The 24,780-nt window shown below is 37.8% G+C and overlaps 1 protein-coding gene across 1 annotated transcript in view; it reads right to left on the minus strand.

The window, feature by feature from the left end:
• Positions 1–24,780, minus strand: part of PRTG (protogenin) — a gene marked incomplete at both ends in the record, with an annotated part of 80,666 nt that overhangs the window by 34,903 nt on the left and 20,983 nt on the right. The window contains 9 exons of the mRNA XM_082061098.1: positions 2,198–2,386; positions 3,579–3,884; positions 4,917–5,081; positions 8,969–9,216; positions 9,827–9,986; positions 10,584–10,742; positions 11,837–11,974; positions 12,256–12,389; positions 13,398–13,542. Of these exons, the coding sequence (XP_081917224.1) occupies positions 2,198–2,386; positions 3,579–3,884; positions 4,917–5,081; positions 8,969–9,216; positions 9,827–9,986; positions 10,584–10,742; positions 11,837–11,974; positions 12,256–12,389; positions 13,398–13,542 (1,644 nt within the window). The remainder of the gene's footprint in view (positions 1–2,197; positions 2,387–3,578; positions 3,885–4,916; positions 5,082–8,968; positions 9,217–9,826; positions 9,987–10,583; positions 10,743–11,836; positions 11,975–12,255; positions 12,390–13,397; positions 13,543–24,780) is intronic.

Here is a 24,780-nt window from a genome sequence, read left to right on the forward strand (position 1 = left end):
ACCAAGTAGGACCACTTCCTAATAAGTAATATTTGAAATCTGAAATGCAAAAATAACCTGGTTCCAATGATTTAGATTATTTACAAGAAATAAAAAGAAAAGCAAATCAGTCCTTTCTTAATGCGTGGATGTTGCAACAGTCTTTGTGGGTTTACCTAAAGCATTAATTTTACCTGTTCTAATTCTCTGCATGCGCAGCTGACACAGGCAGAAGAAGGTTGGTTGAGTACTGTTTTCTAAGAAATAATTTAGCGCAGGTAAGTATTTCAAACAGGCAGCTTCTCAACAGGCAGATACAGTAGTCAGACAGGCACTGTCACTATGAGAAGTCTATGTGAACTTTCAAGGCTTTAACACATGTAATCATCCTAGCAATGGAAAATCATGACCTAATCACATTTCCTGTGCCAAGTGAGTATTTTGTAGCTGTAGCAATGAATGCCCAGTTCTGTAAATGCTACGAAGCAAACAAAACTAAGAAACCAGCAAAGAAACATACACAGGAAAACTTTCCATGTTTGTTACACACTTCAAATAACTCAATACATCCCATTAAAAATAAAAACCCACGAATTCTACTGAAGTTATTTGAAAAAAATACTCTTCAGTGGATCTAACCTATGGCAGCGTAAATTACACACATGTGAAAAACACAAGTGATAGCAATCAGATGATAGCAAATGTATCATGTTTTGTTCACCATATTTAGATATTTAGATTATGATAAGGAATAAACACTCAACACATCACATGCACCATGACTGAATGGTTAACTCAAGCACAGGAATTCTTCCATGCCTACACTTCTTGTAATTCAGTTAACAATGTGACCATGTGAAAGCTGTCATTTCTCAAACTCACTTTGCTTGTTTTCTCCTCTGTCTACGTGCTTACTGGAAATAAAAACCAATAAAAACACACAGTAAATATACATTCTAACAACATTCTGTAAAATAATATTTTAATCCGAGGAGGATTAGTGTACTGAGAAAAGCCATATGATGTGGATCACACAGTTAATAAGTTTGCATGTGTCTGAAACGACTGCTTTGTAACTGCATAATGAGAAGACAAAAAAAATGCATTGATGTCCTAGGACACACAGACACCACATCCTTTCAACCCACTGCTCTTTTGTCTCACAGCTCTGTTAAACAGTCAGCTGCTGGCAGATGCTCTGGCTAGAAATGGTCACAGATGGTCAGTTGTCCAGTTAACAGACCAGGATGCTCTCCTCAGATCTCCCTAAAGTAGTACGTCAACTGTATGCAGTGGATGAGAATATCTGAGCATGGTCAAGAGGCCATTTGACCTAGTTAAGACTGCAGGTCAATTTTGATAATTTAGTGAAAATCAACTCTCTGTACTACCCCTAGGTAAACTATCTCAAAACACTTCAAATACAAAGTGTCAAGTTCAGTATTACTTTTGCTGATTACATTAGAGATCATATCTTTCTATGAGAGAAATTCTCAGTTATATATGTAAACAGAAGTACCTTCCATCCAGGGATAACACACATCTGTACTAATATACATTGCAAAAGCTACAGGAAGGAAGAGTCAGGTGATCAATGGAAAGACTCCAATAGGACTTAGCAAGCTCTGTGCCCTAATCCTTGTGCTCAGTTCTGAAAATATTTACCAGTACTCCTTAAAAACATTAACATGATAATAACATGCACAGGAGCTACTTGCTACTATGCGGAGGAAGCAGTGCTTGTTGTGCAGTATCACTGAGACGAAGGCTACAAATAAAAGAGAAATAGGCTAGAAATACTAGAGAAAAGTCTTTGGTATTTTGTATTAATCTTTCACTGTTACTAGATCAGGCATAAATAGACAAAATCTGAAAAAAAAAAAGTAATATTAAACCGAATATTAAAAAGATGTCATCTACTGGCAGTATTTACTAACTGTAAGTTCTGTATCTTGTGATAAGTAGTTCGGTGTCCTTCTTTCAGCTTACACAAGATTTCCAAGATCTGGTTACCTGAGTGTTTTCCAACACATATTTTGGGAGAGGATTATTCCAGCAGCAGCATAACTCAAACATGCAAAGCTTATTGCTGGGAAAAGAGCTGGCGAAACCTAATGCCCTTGCCTTACAGGTCTAATGATTTAAGCCCTCTAAGATGTCCTTTGACTTTGCTGTATTCCAGAACAGTTAAGAAATATTTTATATTTTATATACTCACCTAAACCACTGACAGTATACTCAAGATCACTGGCATCCAGCAGAATTGGTCCATTCTCCTGTTGGCCTTCTTCCTTGTAATACAGCTTGTACCCTTGAATAGCTGCTGTGTCCTCAGAGTCCTGCTGCCACTGTACCGTAATGGTTGTACAGTTCATCGGCTCCAAACGCAGCTCAGGAGACTTCGGTGCTGGTTTTAGAGAAATATATATAATATTCTTATATTCTAGGAATAACTACTTTTCACATAAAAATCTGGAAGCCCATCAGTCCAAAGTTCGCCCAGGACTTCAATTCTAGCTCATTTGTGTACTCACATAATTATTTCTTTATTATGATGTCTGACTCCCTATAAGATAATCTAACAACTTGATTTAGGATAAAACAGAATAGAAACTTTTTAAAAATTCTGCATCTTAATTAAATGTATGAGGTGGTTATTTTCAAAGAAAAACAAAAACACTCCAAAGATAGTTATAAAATTACCTCCTGTTTTAAAGTAAGCCAGAGCAAATGTGATTAACTATAACATCACAATTCATCAAATGCTAATAATTGCCTGTAGTAGTCAACACTCAATGAAATCCAAAGTGGATGGATGAGGATAACAGCTAAGAAACAAAGTTACAAATTCAAATCTACATCTTTTTCAAGCCATTCAGGCAAAACTGAATGCTCTCCTGCATGACATTACTAATGTAATCCAAAACTCAATTATAAGGATTTAAATTAGACTTCAAATATCAAGTCAATTTGCATATTCAAAACATGTATTTTGTTTTTAATACAGACATACATGCATCAACTCAGATCTGTTATGTACCTGTACACACTGCTAATGTGCAGTGTCCTGCTTTGCAGACAGGTATTTTACACAGAACAACAACAGGGCTTGGGATTGGGGTTGTTGGATTTTTTAATTCAAATTATATAGAACAGAAAAAAATGTGTTATCATTGAAAACAAGTCTACAAGATAAAACATTTGAGTAGCTCACAAACATGGATTAAAGTTTCCCGCCACTTTGTCAAATATGTGAACATCAACATATGGAAACAATCAAAGATTGACACCAAAATAATATATCAGCTTTTCCTTCGCCTGTCACATAAGGCCTTTCAGAAGACAGATTAGTTCCTCTTCAACTTTTGATCCTGAAACTATGTATTAACTGCATATAATTTATTAAAGGGATCAGAAGGTTTTGCAGACTATGCACAGAATCATGGCTAGAACACTATTGTCTAGATCATGAGAACAAGAACACGTGATGGGAGAACCCATTTCACATCCTTGCACTACGTATCAGAAAAAAAGTGTAACCTTCAGATAAAGCCTGCAATTAACCCCATCTCTAGGCTGCTGGTAGCATTAAGAATTACCTTTCACACTTGTAGCTTTGGGAGTCCGGTGGGAAGTCCACAAGGATGCCTCTCCCCAGCCAATCCTTGTTGCAGCCGTGATACGAACCAAATAGACACTGTCAGGCCTCAGGCCTTCGAGGAGATACTCATCTGAAGTCCCTGGGAGCTCCAAGACTTGGATTTTGGTCTCTGTGCTGAGGCGGAAAGACAGACGGTACAGGACCACCTGACCTCTCCTGTACTTTGCAGGAATTGGCAGCCAAGAAATGAGAATATCTGTAGGACTCCTGCTTGTCAGACTAATTTCAGGAGCTCTTAAGGGAACTAAAAAGGAGAAGACAAAGCTTTTCAGCTCAGGGAAAAGAGAGATAGAAGATTCTCAGCTGACACCTTAGTCTATGATGAGGTACCAGTAATGTAACAGTAAATAATTCAATAAGTTTTGTAGATTCTTGTTTATTTTAAGGATAACTTGACACTATTCATACTTCTCACCTTTTGCATGCAGTATAGCCTTAGCAAGCTCCTTTCTGTAAGGCCCTCAACATTTTCTTCTCTTATTGCTGCCAGCAGTAACCAAAGGCAATCAGCACCTTATGATTCTGACAAACTGACTGTCAGAGTTAGATGCATCAGCTTATATGGAGAGGCCAGACAACCTGTACTGCTGAAGACTCAGTGCATGCTCTCTTCCAACAACCATGTAATGAGGGCAGTAACTCCTGGCAAAGAGACAGGCAGACAAGTGGAACTGGCAATGTTCCATGCTGCCAAAGCTTAACCCTGTCAGAATTTATTAATCAGTTCTAATTAACTATACTAAACAGTTTGTTGTTGCCACAATGTTCAGATTAGTTAAATCACTGCACAGAAGTCAGTCATTAGAGTCATTTATGAAATTCTGATTCTACTAACAAGCACATAGACAAAAAATAAATGGTACAGCAAATTTTTATTTCAAATTTTCCTTTAAAATTTGCAAAAGATGCAGTGAGTGTGCAGTCTGATTCATGTTTTAGATGCCCAAGAGAGAGTCATAGAGACTAAACCCTAGGCTATCATCAAATTCTTAACACTGAGGGAGTTCTTAAAGACCTAGAATAGCTATTTGTATGATTTAATGAAATGTCTTTCAACACAGAAAAAGACACAGTGTAATATACAATGTTGTCCTGTCAGAATGTTATTTTATTCTCATTCCTTTCATTGGCTGGCTCAGTCTTACACTGCACATATCCAGAAGTCTCTCTGATACCAATGGAAATTTGGGATGCTCAAGAGGCGTTAGCACTGGATTGCACATTTCTCTTCAGTGCAAATAAAAATGTTCATCAAAATCACTGGTATTTGTCTTACCATCTTCAAGAGTGTGCTGAGTCACATGATCTGACATCTGACTGGCTCCCAGAGGCATATAAGCTACAATATAGAAGGTGTAGTTGCTGGCTGGTTCTAAGTCATCAATAATGTAATGGGTTGTATCATTTCCAATGACGACTTGGTACTCTTCGTTATTTAAACCTGGCATAAAACAAGGGTTAGACAAATAAAAAATCTTGACAATCCCTAATCATCACAGTATCTCGGCTTTAAGATCTTACAAAGTTATTTTGTGTTCTTCCCCAGCCCACCTCTATTTTTAAAACCCTACTAAATAAAAGGTCTTTCATGCACAGGAGTAACTGTGTCTTGCTGTGGTATAGATTATAGTGTTTCAGGATTTTCCTGAATAAGGGATGCTGAATGAAGTCCTAAACCCTATTTAGAATTAGTCACAACAAACTGTGCCCAATGTACAGTAACACAACAGACAAGCTCTAATAGCCTTATCATTCATACCAGTCTTTTAAATCTATTTGTTTAGAGTTAGGGAGGTTTTTTTTCAAAGCTATTTACAGAGCCTTTCTATAGCAGACTGCAAGGAATGCGAGGGCTCCACTCCATCAAAAACAAAACAAACACCACCCCCACTCTCTCCCCCCCGCAAAGAAACAAACAGAAAGAATTTATTCAGCAAAAGGATCTCATTTTAGCCCTGTGAATTGTATTACATTTGATTGACATGGTTTTTCTTTAATTTGGAGAAAGGCCAATAAGAACAGACCAGAATGAGCTTCAAAAATGTTTGGCTCCTTAGTGAGTTGTTAAAAAAATTCTCAGCAATTCACATTAAAATATGCATAGCAATGCATGCAGCAGTCCTTGTCTTTGTTGGGCTTTATTCCTACAGAAGAAGGCTATAAAGTGCAATAAGTGTGGTGAAAGCTGCTGTGTTAACGAACAATTCACACCAAGTGCATGTCAACTTAATCAAAACTCTGTAAGACCCAGCTCCTCCTCTTCACAACTGAATTTATAAACAAAACGAAAGGCAAATTCCACCATTAAGTTTTCCCACATTTATGAATTAACTTGATAGCATTTTAATAAGACAAGATTACAAGCATCTCACAACAGACTAGTTAATGGCTTGTTAATTAGGAATTGCAAGGCACGATTTCTGACCTGCTAAACAAGATCCTTGAGCTCAAATTAAAAGGACTTGTTCTCTCATTGAATGGATTGCTAGGCCTCACGCAGAGGCCCTAATGAAACAGCCATAATAGAGAACAAGGCTTGCCTTCCACCACAATCAGTGTTCCCTTTGTGCCTTTTCTAAATCGCTAACAAGGAATTAACACACTCCAACATGCACGCTCATCAGACCCTTATTCTTCTTGCTACTATGACCCTGATTTGAATGTAAAATATTCTGCTTAAAGAAACAAAAAACAAAAACACAAAAAAACACCTGTTAGTTTTTTCAGCTAACTTGATTAAAACACTAACTTTTTTTTTCTTTTTTCTTTTTTTTTTTTTTTTTTTTAACAGGGAGAGGACCAGAACCTATTTTTACAGTGAAACATCAGAATATTTGAGTTGTGAAATTAAACAACGAGTGGTCGTATCTTTTGTATTCAAAGTACCTACCACACTGTGAAATCTACAGAAGCGTATTATCCAGTTTTCCTTTAAAGTTTATGGACTCATAAGCATCAATACAACTTAGGAGACTTAGCAAGCACTGGTTTTCTTTTGCAATAAAATGTTCTTTACTCACACTGACAAATGTGGTTCCTAACATAAGAGAGCAATGTATGAACATAGATGTATCAGTAAAAAGTTCTACACGAGAAGCTTTACGCAAGTAAGACATACTCTAGTTAAGTCGATACATCTAAGATCATTTTTAATCTTCATCAGGGTCTGAGGGTTGACTGGAGAAAGGCAGGCTTGAAATGAAAGCAATGAAAGCAATACATCCACACAAACTATTTACATTAATACATAAGTATACAGATTTCTTACAGAGTAAATAAGGTGTTGAAAATGTCAAGAGTCTATGTTAGCATCTCTGTGGCCTGGTATGGTGTGAATGGCATCAAAAGACTTTTCTTAATATTTAATTTGCATTTGTTTAAATATAGTTGTTTCTAAATTTACAATAGAGAGATGGCTGATGTGATACTTTCCCACAAAGGCATTTGTTAGGTTTTTAATAATGCCTCTGATATGTGGGCAACCTCCTCAGAAAGGTTTACAGACTATCACTTAGAAAACAATTATATTTACAGAAATGCAGTCCACTAGCCTTTGAAGCTCAAGGTTTCTTCTACAAAATGAGAACAAAGTGTTTTTACGTCCCGATGCAGATCTTCTGGTACTACCCAATCACATTACCAAAGAAAAAATTCATGCACATCACCTATATTTGATTCTCACCTCTGTTATTACTCCTCTTAACACAGCCTTCCCCACATTCCCTGCGTGCATGTCTTTACTAATGTGAACAGATACACAACAGCATTATATTAAATAAAGTAAATGAGACAGTCTAGAATGATGAAAAAAATAGGTATTTGAGAAAGCGGGTTCAAACATATCAGAGAGGTTTTTTTGGTTTTTGCTTCTGTTTGGAGTTTATTTTGTTTCCTAAACCAAGACAAGCTACAATCTCATTTCATAAGACATAACCTTTGGATAACCAAGCAAATTAAGCAGGGATTGCAAAATGATTTTGCAGAAAACACATTTCAGAAGACACCTCTTTTCACCACTGTGCAGGAATATTTCCTGCACAAATACACACTTCCCTAAGGACAGTTTTCCCGTTTTCTTTGAAGTTACTCAGTCTCCGCTCTCTACACTGGCACCGGACATTCAATTACCCAGATAACTTATCTAGTGTGACTTTATTCATATTAGCTTTAAGAGGGGGTTGTAAGCACAATACCTCAGTGACTGAAAGTGTAGGGGGTAATTTCCCACACCTCTTGTCCTCATTATCTTTTAAAACACTTTCCTTCCTTCCTTCAGACAAAATTCTCTTGTGTCCTGAAATATCCCACTTGCAAAGGCAGCTATTTCTGCATCAGTATTAGAGTAATTAAGTCGTCCTTCCTGTCCTCTGCTTAGCAGATGGCAGACTGATATTCCACACAAAGCTGAGCATCTGCACTCCTGTCCTTGAATAAACCACTTACTGAATAGAAATGGAAAAAGAAATCACTCCTACGGAACAGAGCTGCATAGCATAGCTTAAGCCATGCACCTAAGAAATTTTCAAGTCATCTAGCAATCACTTCTTCTGCTTATGAGAAATGTCTGTTTTCTGTCACCTTAAAGATTACCTTGAAGCAATTACATATTACTAAGGGGTTTTTAATGTCTAGTTACTAATTTTTATTCTAACTATCCATTCCCTTTTATGTAGCAATTTATTTATCATTTCAGAGACTAGGATAAACGATTCATGGCTATCTCAGCATGTTTTAGAGTTTGAGTACACTCTTCTCATTGTAGGACACCAAGAGGTGAAAGGAGAGTGGATTTTACCATTCAGCCAATATTTGTTCTAAGATAAGACAGTTAAGCCAATAAAGTATCGATTATTCTCCTCCAAAATATATGAAGGCCAGTAAAGTCACTAGAATTTGAGGATCTAGAGAAAAGAGCTGTCTGGTGAAAAGTTCAACTCTGTAAGCCTCCAGCATTCTCCTGTATGCTCAGTCCTTCCTTGCCAAGCACGCACACAGGAAAGAGTAGGCAGAAGTTCCTGCTGAGGACAGAGGGAAACCCAGATAGTTGTATGGAGGCCCCAAGTTTTAAGGCCTATTCCTAACTTCAAAATGGGCTTACTGCATTGATCAGACAAGGGTGAGCTGGATGAACACTCAGTCCCACAAATGAGATGATGTGGCAAAAGCATCTTCCTGAAGCAGGCCTGTTGATTACAATATGCGTTTATTTGCATGTATGCTCTGATGCAGCCCTGGTTATGAACCATTCAAATTTGACACTCTTTGCAGGGACATCCAAGTTCTTACCACATCTGAGTAGTTAAATAGTATTTTAAGCAATCTGCTTACCTTCTGCTTTCATGTAATGCACGGAGTATGCAATCACTTTGTCTGAATTATACAGCGGCCTCTCCCATGCTAGCAGGATTGCTGAGCTTGACATCGTTTCAGCATGGACATTGTAAGGTGCACTGGGTCTGTCTTCTGACATAACTACAGTAAGCCTGGCTCTGGAGAGAATAGATCCCTGGCTGTTCTCAGCCATGCACTGATAAATGGCATCGTCTTCAGGAATGATCTGGTTAATCACCAATTTACTGAACCCAAAAGGAAGAAAAAGGTAGAAAAAAGTTCACATCATGGATAAACTTAGCTCTGCATAATGCAATAACAGTTATGTTTGCTTCATGAGTTTCATATAATTATGTGCCATAAACTCTTCTATTAGAAATGGATGTGTAGGTGTGAAATTTAGCAACTTACATGCTCCTCAAAACCTGCCATGTTTATGTTTATGCCTGCAAAGCCTGTATATCTATTCCCCTCCTGCAAAAAGCACAACCTTAGGATTGTCATTTCTTAACAAACTTTTTTATATGAGCTGCTCACAAAAAGCAGTCAAATGGGGTGTCATACAACTAGCAAGATTCTGGTCTCTGCTACAGTACCGTAAATCTAGAGCAACTCTGTGGTGAAATCACTTCAGTTTCCCCTCCAGATACGGCAACAATCACAAAAGCTTTGCTGAGGATTTTAGGTATTGACTCATCTGCATTCTTTCTACCAAGGAAATGTCTATAAGTACATTTAATGTCCAATTTCATGTTTACTTGAGTTACACCTTGCTTGGCTATATTTAGTTTGTGGAATTTCATCCTTTGGTGGCACATCCCTAACACAGCTCTCATACAGCAATTATAATCTTACCTGTTGTACATTTTTATTCTGCCATTGGAGTGTATTCTTCTTCCATTTTTTAACCATGAAATTTTGGGGGCAGGATTTCCTTCTGCCTGACAAGCAAAACGAGCAGTACCCGCTCTCGGCCTTGTTAAACTTTCTGGCCATTCCACAAACGAAGGTGGAGCTACAGATAAGTAACACGGGGGAAAAAAAAATCAAGCTCCAACAAATGCAAGGACAGTCAGAATAATAATGAATTTTCCACATATAAACCTTTCTCCTCTGGCCACTCAAATACACATACATACCTATGCAGAAAGCATGTTTCATGTAAACAAAGAACGTTTCTTTAAAGATTCATACTATCTGCACAGACAGCAACATTTCTACACATTTTTATTACTGCATTTATGAATACAAACAAATCAAACTCCAGCTTCTGACATACTGCTTGTGAGGCATATGTGTGTATTACATATTTCTGCTTCATTATGGGATTCTTTTCTGTGTTGAAAGCCTGTCTTCCCAGAGCAAACATTGCACCTGGGTATCTCCAAGTGCAAATGAACTGTTAGTTTATAACTGAAATGTTGAGTATCTGACACTTCTCATCTAAGTCAACAGACGGAAGGCAGCCACAGTTCTGTGATCTGTTTAATCTCTGCTATCTTCCTACAGCCCTTGGTGTGCTATGTTTGAGATAAAAATTCAGCCCGGTACATAGCACAGCTCAAGACAGACACAAGTTGTTAAAACAGTGTGGAAGTCAAAGCAGGCTCACCCAGCACAGAGAGAGTTGCCATTGCTACTGTGAAGTTTCGTGTGCCTGGAATAGTGGCTCGACAGATGTACACGCCTGCATGCTGCACCTTCACGTCAGAGATCATGAGGTTCCCATTTCCAAGGACACGGGTATTGAAGACATCAATGGACTTATGGTCTATTCAAGAGAGCGGGAGAAGTGTGGTTACGAGGCTGTTCAACGTATCCAAACAACTAAATAGGGTTGCCTAGGTAGTAATGGCATAATTAGAGTTTAAAAGTCAAAAAATGCAAACGGCAATCACAGATGAGCTTTCAGAGGTTTCTCCATTCACATGGTTTAGTCTCACCATTTGCTAAGTGGTTTATATCTGAAATTCACTACTGGGGCTAAAAAACTAATGCCATTAGCCTCCACAGTTGCCTTGCACTATGATTCATTTCATCACTACCAACATCCACATCAACTTTACAAACAGGGATCATCTATCTCCTCCTGAATTATGCTGGGGATAAAATGGGTAGATTTGATTACCATCCATATATTTTCTTCTGTTTTTAAGGCAAATGCTCTATGACAGTTAGATAAGTTTTTTCTTAATTATTTGTCTATAAGAGTCACTGAATCAGTGAGGAAACACATGTTAATTTCTCCAGCTTTTAGAAATGTAGGAAAACGTTTCATGCTTCTGATTCAGTCCTGACTTTCACATTTAGGTATATGTCAGAATAAAAACAGAGGTATTTTTCATGGAAAAGTGTGATGTGCTGTTGAATAGTTATTCTTATTGCATCCCCTCTGTTCTCCACTTCTGGGCAGACTCAGGGTTTGACTGTACCTATCTATAATCCAAATGACCCATTAACACAAGGTCCAAACCATGCTCACAAATGCTCTTCTTAGAAGCAGAGGGGGAGAAACATTTACAGGATTGTTTCATAGGATGCAACCACTCCAACCCACCATAATTCACCATTGATTCTGCTCCGAGCCACAGATCCCTGGAGGTCACCACCCATCCCAGGACTCTGTGCACACTGCGCTGGGGGTAGAGTGGGACTGAGAGCAGCCACAGGAAGCCCAAAGCCTCAGGAAACCTCAGGGCTTCTCAACAGCAGTATGGAAGTGTTTTACTTATCTTACCCCAACCTTCTAATTGTTATCGACTACATGAAGCCCCAAAACAGTAACATAATTGCTGAAATCCTTTCTTTCCAGTTTCACTTCCTCTCCACAGGCTGAAGGTCGTATGCTGTAATTTTAAGACCTACCTAGCCGGCTCCATGAGATGATTGGCTTTGGATTCCCTGTGGCTACACACTCCAGGATGACAGTTTGATGAAGAGATGCTGTAATGTTTTGAGGACCAGCTATTATAGATGGCTTGTGAAAAGGCTTCAAGTCTGAGGCTTTGAAAGGGAGAAAAAGAAATAAGTGAGAACAAGTAAATAAAAATTCAACTAAATATTAAATAAAACATAATATTTTTAAAAGTATGCTTAAAATAAGATTTACACCAAAGCCTTATTTCAGTAATTGTGGAAACTTCCACTAAACAATATTTTAGCCACAAGATAAAAGCAAGTAAAATGATTATTTGGGTGAGTGGTTTAGAGGACAGTTACAGCTCTTCAACATGTGTTTTTGCAATAATATAACGCCATTGAAAAAAATCTCACACGGTGAGTACCTGGAATAACACTCAGTACTGCCTCAGTGCTTTTACGTCTATTGGCTATTGTTGTGGCAACACATCGATAATTCCCAGCATCCTTCTGTTCAACACCATAGATCTGAAGAACTCCTGTAGGTAGAGCAGTTATCCTGTCACAGAAACAAACAAAAAAAAATGAAATGTAGATAAACGTTCAGCCAGCAAACACCATCATGGAATTAACTTTGATTTACAAACAGTCATTGCTACACTGACTTCGAAACAGCAGGCCAGAGACTCAAAAACATTCTTCATACATGACTCACCTCCCCACATTTCCAAACTACAGATGAGATTCCACCCAGCACCATGACTAGAGCAGAGGAATTTACTTTCAATAAGATGATCTTTCTCGCCCTCAGAAACAACCATCCCAACATTCTTTAGCCAGCTACTATATTCATACTACTCAGGTTGGCTGATTTTTTGGCAGCAACTTCTGATATAATGACATAACTGCTATGTGGTTCCCCAAAACCCACCTATGCTTTCAACTTTTATGTTTCTCTTTTTGCCTTCCTTTGCATGCTGGGCATCTTAGACAAGTTCAACAAAAATTTACATGTCAGGAAGGATGGGAACAGGCTAACAAATACAATCTGGACCGGGAAAGAATCTAGCAGGGAACAGTCTGTGTGCTTCAACTTAATCAATTTAAGAGAAGTCCCCCTTTGCATAATTTCCCTAGCATAAAGTGTTTTAACTCAGTTTTCTGTACATGTAATACTTTATCGGCCCTCTAAAGAAAAACAGACTCAGCATTAATTCTTCTGCAAAAGCAGTTCCGCTAGTTGAAACCACCCCCACAGCTGAAGACCATCTATTCTGTATCCCACAGCAACTCCCATTCCTGAGGATGACTCACACGCAAACTTCTCCAATGACAATTCATAAGCCCGTGACTACGGTCTAGACAATAGTGGGTGATTCTGGTCTGCACTCAGAACACATGTTTAAATATCATTAACATCATAATTATTACTAGTTATTTTAATTGTTGATATACTATACACATGGAACCTTTTTAATGTCGTTGCAAATATTCAGATTTTCTTATTGGAGGAGGCTCAAAATCGTCACAGAAATAAGTGACATTCTAAACGTGTAACTGTACATACCTGTCCATGACTAAAGGTAAAGATGTTCGATTCACTTCCCATGTCACAGTGGCAGGAGGGTTTGCTGTTATTTTACAGGCAAATCGAGCTACTCCACCTTCTTGGACCTCAGTTGAAAGTGGCTGGACTTCAAATGCAGAAATAGCTAGAAATAAGAGAACATCAAATTTAGAGGACTGAAGTGAGGAAAAAATTCTGGCTAAACCAAACACCAGATCATAGATTAACTTGCAAAATTATCCAGAAATACTTGACAGTTCCTGACAGTCATATTTTAGTCCTCTAATAGTACTCACTGCAGTAAAAACATTTGGAGGGTAGTACAAGTTCATGCTTGATAAAAAAAAAGAAATAAAAAAGATCTCAACGTAAGTTTAATCATATGAGAACACTTTCATCCCAACAACCCAAGCGGTCACTGAGCAGATGTCTGATACACAGAGCATCAATATAATTTCAAGCATTTACAATTTAAGGAGTTCACTAAAATCGAGCCAATTAAAGTGGCAGATCAATAAATACCTTGTAGCTAACAGACACCTAAAAAGGTGATCAGTAGCTGGATTTCTTTGCTCAGAGAATAAAATTCAAAGGAAAAGGAATACAAAACCCTCTAATTAATTGCTCTATTTACTGCTGCTTTTAACATGATTAACAGAAAAAAACAGCTCTTCAGAGGCAACTACTTTTGGATAACTCACAACACAAATCACTCCGCACACAGGTCCACCCACTGTAACTAGACAGAGAACAATCTCTGCACAAACTCAACAGCACTGATTTGGTTTTTTTTAAGAAAGTCAGATTTCAAACAAATTTCTGTTCTTGTAAAAATTATACAGAAAAGTGATTTTAATAGATAAACCAAAAATAGTAAGTTACCCATTGCTTAACACACAAGTTTTTTGTTGAAAGAATTCCTCTGTTTTGCTCATTCATTAATTGAAATGTTTTTTCATCCTATTTACTCTAATATTTTCAATAATACCCTTCTGCACAAAGGACACATACAGTACTGATGCACACCAAGCATTCCAAAGAATGCTTCCCACCTCACATCATTTTAATGCTACTGCATAGCATCGATAGATTAATGTTGGAGTGCAAAGGAAATGTGACATGACCTGGTTGCTTTCCCCTCCATGGACAAATTGTCTTCTAACATGGGCCTAACTACATAACTTAAAATTCCTATTACTACCATACCTACCTCACCTCCCAGGTCAGAAGAAATTACTTTTTTGCACTGCATTCCTGTAGTTGCAATAGCACTGCAGGAATGCACATTCCTAATCATACCAGCAGAGTTAAAGTGTTGCAGCTTTGTGAACAGACCTCCCAAAGATTGTGATTAATGAGACAACCAAACCACCTTGTACAGCAAAATCATCTGAAAGCAGCTGTGGCCACATGATGCAAATACCATGGCGGGTAGCAACTAGGTCTGGCACCTCAAACATGATCCAGACTCACAGGGTGAAAGCAGAGATGCTCCTGGTCTCCATTTTTACGACCAGTCCCATTCTTTTGGCAGTGGGTCCCCCACAGCCCCACACACCTTCGCCACAGACAGAACTAGCCTTTCTTGCCAGTAGAATTTAATCCAGTTCCCTATGTTCCACTTTTTGGTCCTTCCCTATGCTCCATTTTTTGTTCTTTCACTTTTGAGCAGCACCAGGCTCAAGAACAAACGAAAAACCCACACAACTTGCACGAAGATGTTATAACAGAAGTCTTACAAATTTAAAGCTTGTTGAGTGAGAGACACAAAAACAGTTCTCTCCTTCAACAGATTTTCTTTTGATTGCTAAGAAACCATCAGAAGAAAAGTAAGACTTATTAGTTCTTTTCCTACCTACAGAAGTTCAGCTTCACAAAACCGAAGGACTCAATGCAAGTCAAATAACCTGCACATGTACCAGGTTGTTCCCATAACTCGAAAGTTTCTAGATTTGCTTTCTACTAAATTTGACGCAGTCCAACTCCCCTGCAGTTTTCCACTACAGAAGGGAAGCGGGGGGAAGCATCCAGGCTTGTCTTACTCCTTCCCTTCCCTCCTTCTCTGTTCTAACTCCTTGCTACCCAGAAACCACATGTGTTCACCTGCACTCAGAATATTTCCTTCATGCTGTCCTTAACAGAGTTTCTAACAAAAACGTAGTGCTTTGCATTCTTCATTTACTCACTGAAAGCATGATGTAGCGAACTAGGCAAGTCTGCTTAGCTTTCAAAATAAAACTTCTAGGAATATAATAAAGGCATAGATAACAAGAACACCACAAATCAATCTAACACAAGTTTCAGAGCCATCGTGCAGCACAGCTGCACCACACAGCCAATGGCATAAGAAAGGACCATTTTAACAGGGCAAAAAGGTAATTATATGTGGTTTTAGAAACAAAAAATCTCCACTTAACTCTCATCTAAAATTATACATTGTTTATCAGCTTAGTTCAATACTTGTTCCCTCTGTATCTTGTTTCTGTATGCAAATCTCTGGTTTCTTCTTAATTCTGACTTTATTTGTTCCAGTAAAATCTGGTTTTACAAGTCTATTGCTGTCTCGTGAAACCTGACCTCTTTGTAACAGGCTTGTTTTCAAGGCAAGCGCTGATACCAACTCAGAACCCCAAGAAAAAGTCATTAAAGCAGTGCTGTTAAGAGGCCAGAGCTCTATAAAATGGATAAGAAACAAAGTCTCAAGAGACATACGTTGTTCCTGAAAACAACCCTGCAAAATGCAATAAATGTAAGTGCCTTTTTATTTGAGTTTTCCCCCTCTTCTCTGGTCTATTTAATCATTTTGTTCCCAGATTTATAGCCAAAAGAAAACAATTAATGTTACTCCGAGAACCTGATGCTCCCACCTTTTTTTAACTTGCAAGATACCAAATGCTGCTTACAGAAGAAGAAAACAATAGCTAGAAACTGTATTTACTATCATAAATGCCTGCAATTTATGTGATGGGAACATGTTTTTGTATAGTTACTTTTGAGTACTAATACCTTTGATGGCATAAAACACACAGGTCTGTCCAATAAACTTATCTAAGCAGAGAGAAATCAAAGTATGAGTCCTGGTATGAGTTCCCTCATTTACCACTGAGGCAAATATCCACAGGCTCAAAACCCAACTGATTTCTTGCTGTCACACACTGCTTAAATATAAGAGAAACCCTGCTGGTGTCTCCTGCACCATACACAGACTGAATACTCTTTTGCATGGGAAAAAAAAAAAAAAAAAAAGTGTACCTAAACAGGTTTGCATAGATTTAACTACTAAGGTATGGAAAAGTAAAATTTAAGCAGCTCATCCCTCACATAGTTGTGGGGTTTTGTTGTTTGTTTTTTAAATACAGCAGCAGTCCTTCACTCACTTTAATAAAAGATAAAAATAAAATAAATAAAAAAACCACCACACACACAGAGGAAAAAAATCCAAACAAAAAAGAAACACAACACAACACCCACCCGCTTCATTCACTCCTGAAATAAAGTCCTGAAGCTTGTTCAAACCCAAGTCCAGGTGACTTGTTCCCTTACATGCTGCACTTTCTACTCACTTATTTCATGTCATTAACTAATTTTCTGAATGAGTTTTCTTAAAAGGCAAAAGAAATTCCAACAACCTACACGTTTATTATTGTTAAAGCTTGCGGGTTTCATAACAGCTGACACTAGCCCAAGACTGGTCTATAACTGTGTAATAAAGAAACTGAAAGAATGGAAAATAAAACCCCTGAACTGAAATTACTCCCTGAACTGAAACAGTAGCACAGAAGGGGGTTTCATCAAACCAGAATGCAGCAAATATTGAGAAACTCTAGAGCACATGACAACAACCACTTAAGTGTTTCTCAAGAGATAATGGCCACTCAGACCGATGAACCAATCAGGTGGAAATAACAAAAGTGCATAAAGCAATCTGGAGAACTTAGGTGTTAATGCTATTGATATGTTATTATATGTTATGTATAACAGCCCTAACCCTTCCAATGAAACTAATATTATTTTCTTCTCCCCCTCCCCCAATTCTCAGGCAAAGCGGTTTTCACTTGAGAAAAACCAACCTGCATGTTAAAAAAAAGCTGTGGCTTTTTCCAAATAAATGGATTTCAGAACAGCATGATAAATTTAATACCAAATTTTCTCTTTTCATTCTGTTATAAAAAAATAAAGAAGAAAAGATCATAATTCAAACAACATACTGATAATGGCAGTCTTGTAAATTACCAGTAAATTAACTGTTCTGATAAACTGGAAGTGTGGCTTTTTCCCTAAAGCCAGCTCTTATTTTTAATTTCTGCCAGAGTGGTTGGAAAAATAAGCTTAACTAAAATATGCTTTTTCCATATCTTTGTATTTTAAAATAAATATTCTGAAATTGCATAGTTTTGTACTACTGTTGCTTAAAATGTTAGTTTAATATACTTATTTTTAATTCATAACCAAAGACGTATACAGTGTCAAAAGCTTGATACCTAAACTCAGTTGGAACAAAATAAGTATTTTTTTTTCCATAAAGTCAGGAGTATATAAATATAATATAAATATATAAATATAAATATATAAATAAAATCATTAAATAAATCATACAGCCTGCCGATATCACTGCCAAGATGTTAAAAAATCATCAGGAAAATCCTGGATAATACTATACCAGATCCTTATTTACGCTAGAATTTCAAAATTGTATTTTATTTCTCTGTATTTATCCCTGGCAGTAAATGCTATCACACATTGACATATTAATCACCTCAGACAGCCTAACAAAAAGCAACTGATAGCAATAAAACCACCAACCAATCATCCTCTCCTTCTCCCCAAAACCTGAAAACATGGAGAGGACTGCAGTGTCCATAAACTCATCCTGTGCCCCTCCTCAAATTCATTAATTCCTAAATTAGGGCTCTCAAGATGGCTGTTCTCTCACTCGCATGCCTTGGAAACATTGGTAGTACAAAAAAGAGGAGAATAATGACCAATCCTGTTGCAACTACTACCACACACTGCACATGCTGCAGACTTGCAGGAGAGAAGAGCAGAATGTTGCCCATTACCCTTATCTAATACAGAGGGAAATCTTGTTGGTGTTGACTCTTCAACACCAGCATCCCCAGATTTCAATGTCCTTGAACCAAGCTGAGCCCAACCACACCTATGGTCCCAGAAAGGCAGTGTGGACCTATAACTCCAATTGCCTTTCTCAACATTTCAAACAAGCTTTTCCAGACAATTTCACTTCCAGAGATAACACAGATTATAAAGGATTATTGAACCGGTTCATCACAATTTTAAAATCCATACAGATATATAGATAAACACATAGTATAACTGAGACAGTTAGGGAAACCAGAGTCTTTACACCATCCCACTTTACCTTGGAAATAGCTTTGCTAGAATGGCATTTTGTATCCTTTAATCCCAAATTAAACTAAAAGCTTTTGATGTATAACAAGGAGATTGCTGCAACTAATCCCTGGATTTTAATGAGGTACTAACACTAAACTGTTAGACATGACTTTAAAAATCAGTATTCGCTTGAATTGTCTGGAAATGTGGTTGTTCCTGTTAAAGGGTATTCATTTTACCTCTGTTTTGTTTTCCAGCTTCATATTTTAGCTTTAATTTCTGCTTCTCCTTTGTTCTATCAAGATGGTTACTAAGAACTCAGACAGGATGCAGACCCAAGATTACATGACAGAAACAAGCTAGTTTGCCACTAGTGAGTATGATATTTAACTTCCCGATATGAAAAATAAAATCATTTTCCTTGAAAACACAAAAAATTACCAAAAAAATCACCTAATTCAGATATTACATGAGAGAAAAGAAGTATTTTAAGGAAGAAAGAAAAAAAATGTGAGAGATGGAATGGAGCAAACAGTAGTGTTACATAAATAAAAGGACTCTCCAAACCATAGTACCCTGTCAGTTTAGAAGCCCTTATAGCCAGGTATAGTTTTCACTGCTAACATTACTACAAAGTAAGGCTTGGTTGGCACCTAAGTTAGTGTTTCTACATCCAGATATATTTCAGAACTTTTCAGATTCTTTGTTAACATATTTCTCCAGAAACATCTGAACATCCAGGCCAATAGATAGCAGAGAATCTCTTCACAAGACAAAACGCCCATGTATCTACAGAACTACTGTGCTAGCAGGATGAAAATTCTACAGAAAAAATTAACTGTCCGTTTAGCCCTAAATCTATATTGTCAATATCTCAGCAAAATCAGGAGGTTGTCCTCAAGAACAGTTTTGAAAAACACATCTATAATCACCCCAAGCTGCAGGGAAACTTCCTTAAAATGTTTATACCTTGGCTTACTGAAATTAAATCTGAGGGAGAAAAATGTTGCTATTAGTCACTAAGCAAAAGGTGTAAGTTTAAATCCATCAAAACTTTTTCCATAAAAAAATACTAGTTTGAGACAAAAATGTAATTCTGAGTACGGTAACAAGTCATGCTTCCGTTAGTCTACACCGAAAAGTAGTGACAGAAGTGCAAATAATCCTCCCTTTTTTAAATAACTCTCTCTACATTGCTCAGGAACATACGGAACAAAAATCACACAGTCTGCTGTGTATACTGGAAATATCAGCAAGCAGGATACCATTTAGCCTATCACCATGCTATTTGTGAAACAAATTACATTGTGTATTTTCACAGATATTTCTTGAGTTAAACATATTTCCAGGATAAACCTAATACACCCATTGTCTCTTCATAAAATGAAAACAAAAAGATAAAGAAATGTTCCTCTGTGACTCTACCAATATTAAGAAATTCTTGACTGTGATAGTATGAACACCATAGCAGCAGTTTTGAAGATGACAGTTCAGAATTGTATTGAAAAGGAGCCCTGTCTCCAGCAATTAGAGCATTACAATTAAATAATAGGAAGGTTAAATGAGACTGGAACTGCTGCATTGATTTGCCACTATCAATAATTGATATGGGACACTTATTAATCTGTCTATCCCAAAGATATTTCTTAACCATTTGCCATTTAGAATCCCCTAGCAGGCATTTTAATATTTTAAAGCAGGTGGATTGGAATTACAGTTTGTAAAGAATACAACCATAACCTATAGTGATCATTATTATTCTGATGCTTTGGAAAGCCCCATGGAGTGGCAAATTACACAGCTTCATTTTTACGAGCCACTATCATAGCACTACAATTTGGGTTCCTCTTCCCTTCCTACCATTTTTTTCCTAAATCAAAGAATACGTTTTCTCAAACTGGGATAAGATTTTTGGGAGCTGCTAGCATAGCTTATTGGCACCTATGCACTTTACGTTCACAAATCCAGAGAGTTTGAGAGCCAGATGTATAAGACTGCTGACACACATTTCTTCATTTCTTCCAACCTGCTGATACCTGTTGACCAGTAAGTCTTATTCTTGATTTCAACAGGCTTTGAGTCAGGGCCTTACCTTAGAGACCCATTATTGTGCCTCCTCAGTTCTCTAGATGATGTGTGCATTACTCCAGAATTCTGGCATATATTGTTTTGTTGGGATCAGAAGGATGGAAGAAGAAGGTTTGGAAAGGAAGGCAGTTGTTCTGGTTTGTTCTACTAAACTTTATGAAGATTTTTTTTTTAATGACTGCAAAATATGTCTATACATGAAGACACAAACCTAAACAATAAAAAACAAACAAGATTTTTCTAAAGGTTCAAATATTGCAAAAAACTGACAAGATTAGAAACACCATTTCTACAGCGTGGAAGACATGGAAGCACAGAGAATGAGCCAGGTTTGGTCACGAAATCTGACATTCCCTATAGACAGAACTGATCCTTTACATCATGTGCTCCTCACATTTCAGCTCACAGAATAGTATTTACAGGTTGTAGGCAAGGAGCAAATCTTTCTGAGGCATTAGTGTGCAAGACCCTCTCAAAAATCACATTTTGAGTTTTGAAGGGACCACGAACTGCTCTGCACATCAGGGTAATCACAGAAAGCTTTCACTGATAAATACCAAGGAGACCCCAGATGAGGTAATGAGTGAGGATTTGGGCCATCTGCCCTTTCTGCTGTTCTCAATTCATTACCTCTGCTCTGGACAAAACTTCTCCAGGGCCCTGATTGTTAAGCTAAAGGGTGAGGTCCATTGCAGAGCTTACTGTGGTTTCGCCTCCAACAAACTGCCAGTCAATTACATCTGGGAAAGAGTCTGTTCTGCTAAAACTTATGGTCACCTTGCTACAAAAATGTTCACTTCTAGCCTACTACATGCTTAGTTCTGCCACTAAAACTAAACAAAGAGAGAGAAGTGCAATAGAAAAAGGAATGGAAAAAGTAAGAAACAATGATGTGTTTTAATTTTTTCTTTCCTCTCTCATATTCTTGCCAACATGCTGACAGATATCTAAGAAGTGTAATTTTTAGACAATGTTCTCCATACTAAGATGCATATCACTAAGAATTGCTCTGCAATCTCTGGTAAGAAGGGAGAAAAGGAAATAAATAATTAGCTTAATATATAAACCCCACACTTTTAAAATACAATGCAAAACTGATTATTTGTGCATTAAAATCTTTGCACAGCAATGTTTATGATTGCCTCCCCCACCAAAAAAACAAAGGTACCATTTGCCCAGTCACAAACTAGCCACTACTTTTCTGGTATCAAAGAATGCTATAATCTAAAGGCAATGAAATGGAGAAGCAAAGAGGTCAACAGCCTGAGCACCCTTGAACAAAAGTTCCCTTGGAGATGTCAGCTGCAATCTCATTTGTTTCCTCTAACACTTTCAGGTCCCCCTGCTCCTTTCTTTAAAGCTCCTAATTCAGTGGCTGACAAATGATCACTTTAAGAATCTCTGTACAGGAATAACCAAGTCTGAATACATCCACTGAAGTTCACTAAGCTCTCCACCATTTGGGTTGGGACTAGATTCTGCAAAAGTGATTCTGGCCACACACGCATAGAGAGACAGTTTTCACCACTGGCTTCTCAAAGTTAGGACCAGTCTAAAGTTTCATATGTAGTATTTTCTCTTCCTGAAAGCCTGGAATTCAAGTAGACTACTCTGGAGTAGGTTTTTAGGGAAATGTACTCATTTATTCTTCCTTACCTACAGTACCCTTTTATTCTTCCTTTCTTACAGCATCCTCAGAAAGCAGGAAGGTATACCATCTTCTCCACATACAGAATGGAAACTGCTGTGAGCAGGTTTCTGATATATCCCAGTGCAGAGAGTCATGAGAAAGATTCAAAAGGCTGCATGTTGAACACAGTTGACAGGAAAGGAGAAGAAATTTGACAAGATAAGGACACTGTCTCACACACACACCCCCACACACCCCCCCCCCACAACTCCCAAAGAACTGAGAATAGCCTTTTCCTTGTACATCCTGACTTTCCCAAAGTTGTTTTTGTTTTCACTAAAAACAAAACAAAACTTTCTTCCCCTCTTGCAAGAGTTCTTTAGAAGTGCAAGGTCTGGAGACAGGGTCTCAGATGGTCATCTTTGGCTGCTTCAGAGAAAAAAATGCAGAAAAAAGAACAAATGAGGCATGTGATTCTGGAACAGCCTCACTTTGGTGAGACTGTTTTGGAAACGCAACCCCTTCCTGTACATATGGACATCGCTGAAGACAGAAGCAAGTCCTACCACTTTCATTTAACTATTGTCTCAGAACCTTTCAGCCCTGTAAATATTTGTTTTCTGGGCACAGGACACATCATATGGCACACCAGACTCTCAAGATTTAAACATGTGCCTGGCTGTCTAAGCTTTCCTTCATGGGTAAAACTGTGAATTCCAATTTATTATAATACACAATACACCAGGAGTCTCTATGACACTGATCCATTTTTTCAAGCATAAAAGCAATCATTTCATCTCAGGATATATTGTATTTTATGAAAAATGCTCTTTCCTTTTGCAGCAGCATGTGCTCACCATGAATTTTGTAAAGTGTTAACAACAGAAAGAGTTCATAATTGGCATGCCTGCTGTATGTTAAGAAAAAATATGAAAATAGTTTAAGAAAATTGGCTCCTTAGAAGTGGATAATCACCCTTCAAAAAGTTCTCTTAAATGCAGGAACCGAAAAGTACAATTTGGCAGAGTGACTATGAGACTGTCCTCTTTCCTCCTTACTTCTTCAGACCACTGGCACAGAGAGGCAGCTTGTTATTCGTTACATATTAACATAATTGTGACAATAAATGGGATCCTTGGCAGCACCAATGCACTAGAGAAAATAACAGGAGGATCCTAACTGCCAAACTACCAACCCATGACCATCTTATTTTACTGTTTGCTCTCTGTCCCATCAGGTGCTCTTTGAGCCACACTGAGATGATGATTCAGGAGAACTACTATGCAGAGGCAAGCATCAAAACTCCCAATCTGTGAAGGAATAAAGTACAGTACAATACACCCAGGTCTTTCTACTTTACCATGGTCAAATCAGATAATGATAGTGCAACAATGGCGCTTTCTGCCTCTTGCAGCTATCTGCAAGCTATTCACATAACCACACGTATTGTCTTACTACACCTCGACCTTTTAATAAGTGGCAAAAAATATACCACTACCACCCTTCCCAATGAAACCAGTCATACATATCACCTCAGGAGCTCTCTACTAGCACTGTTTTAAAGGAAATAAAAGATCAAGGCTTAGAAATATGTGGTTCTATATATTCAACAGTTTATTGATGGCGTAACTGACATATCTTACTGAATCATGTAAACAAGAGTGAGAGATTTGGTCTTTTCACTTTTGAAGGCATCCCAGCTGGTGTTTTCCCTTCTCAGTCTATCTATCATCCGGGCAACAGTGTGTGGCCACAGAAGTGCACAATAAATGCTAATGCATTTATCGAGGAATTCCCCTCTGCTCTTCTGCAGACAAGAATGTAGGTAATAGTACAGAAAAGGCACACAGTAAGCCACATTAACCAGCTTCAAAGCTGTTCTACTTGTGTGGTTGTATGCATTCAGGAGAAAGAACACACCACTTTCTCGCTTGCAAAAAGGACTGCTTTCCTTCAGCAGTTTGCCAAGTGATTGCCTTCTAGTATATGCTTAATCCTACAGAGGCCTTTCTTTGGAGCTGTTGCCATTCTGTGAAGAATTAGTCCTGCTTAATACCCCAGTTGCTGCATGGGGAACATCCGACACAGTTTTGCACTTTATGACATGAAGAGAAGGATCAGAACACAAACAGGATTGTGCAACAAAAGACACATCCCTTCACAACTATTCTGATTTCACATTCAAAAAAAAAAAAAAAAAGAAAAGAAAAATTAAAGATTGATTGCTATGTTGCTATGACTCTAAGGTTTCACAAAGAACACTCCAAAAAGAACACAAAAACGTAATAATTGCTTGGTGCAACACAAAAAAAG

The sequence above is a fragment of the Streptopelia decaocto genome (genome assembly GCF_964273445.1).
Source record: "Streptopelia decaocto genome assembly, chromosome: 9".
Lineage (NCBI taxonomy): Eukaryota > Metazoa > Chordata > Aves > Columbiformes > Columbidae > Streptopelia > Streptopelia decaocto.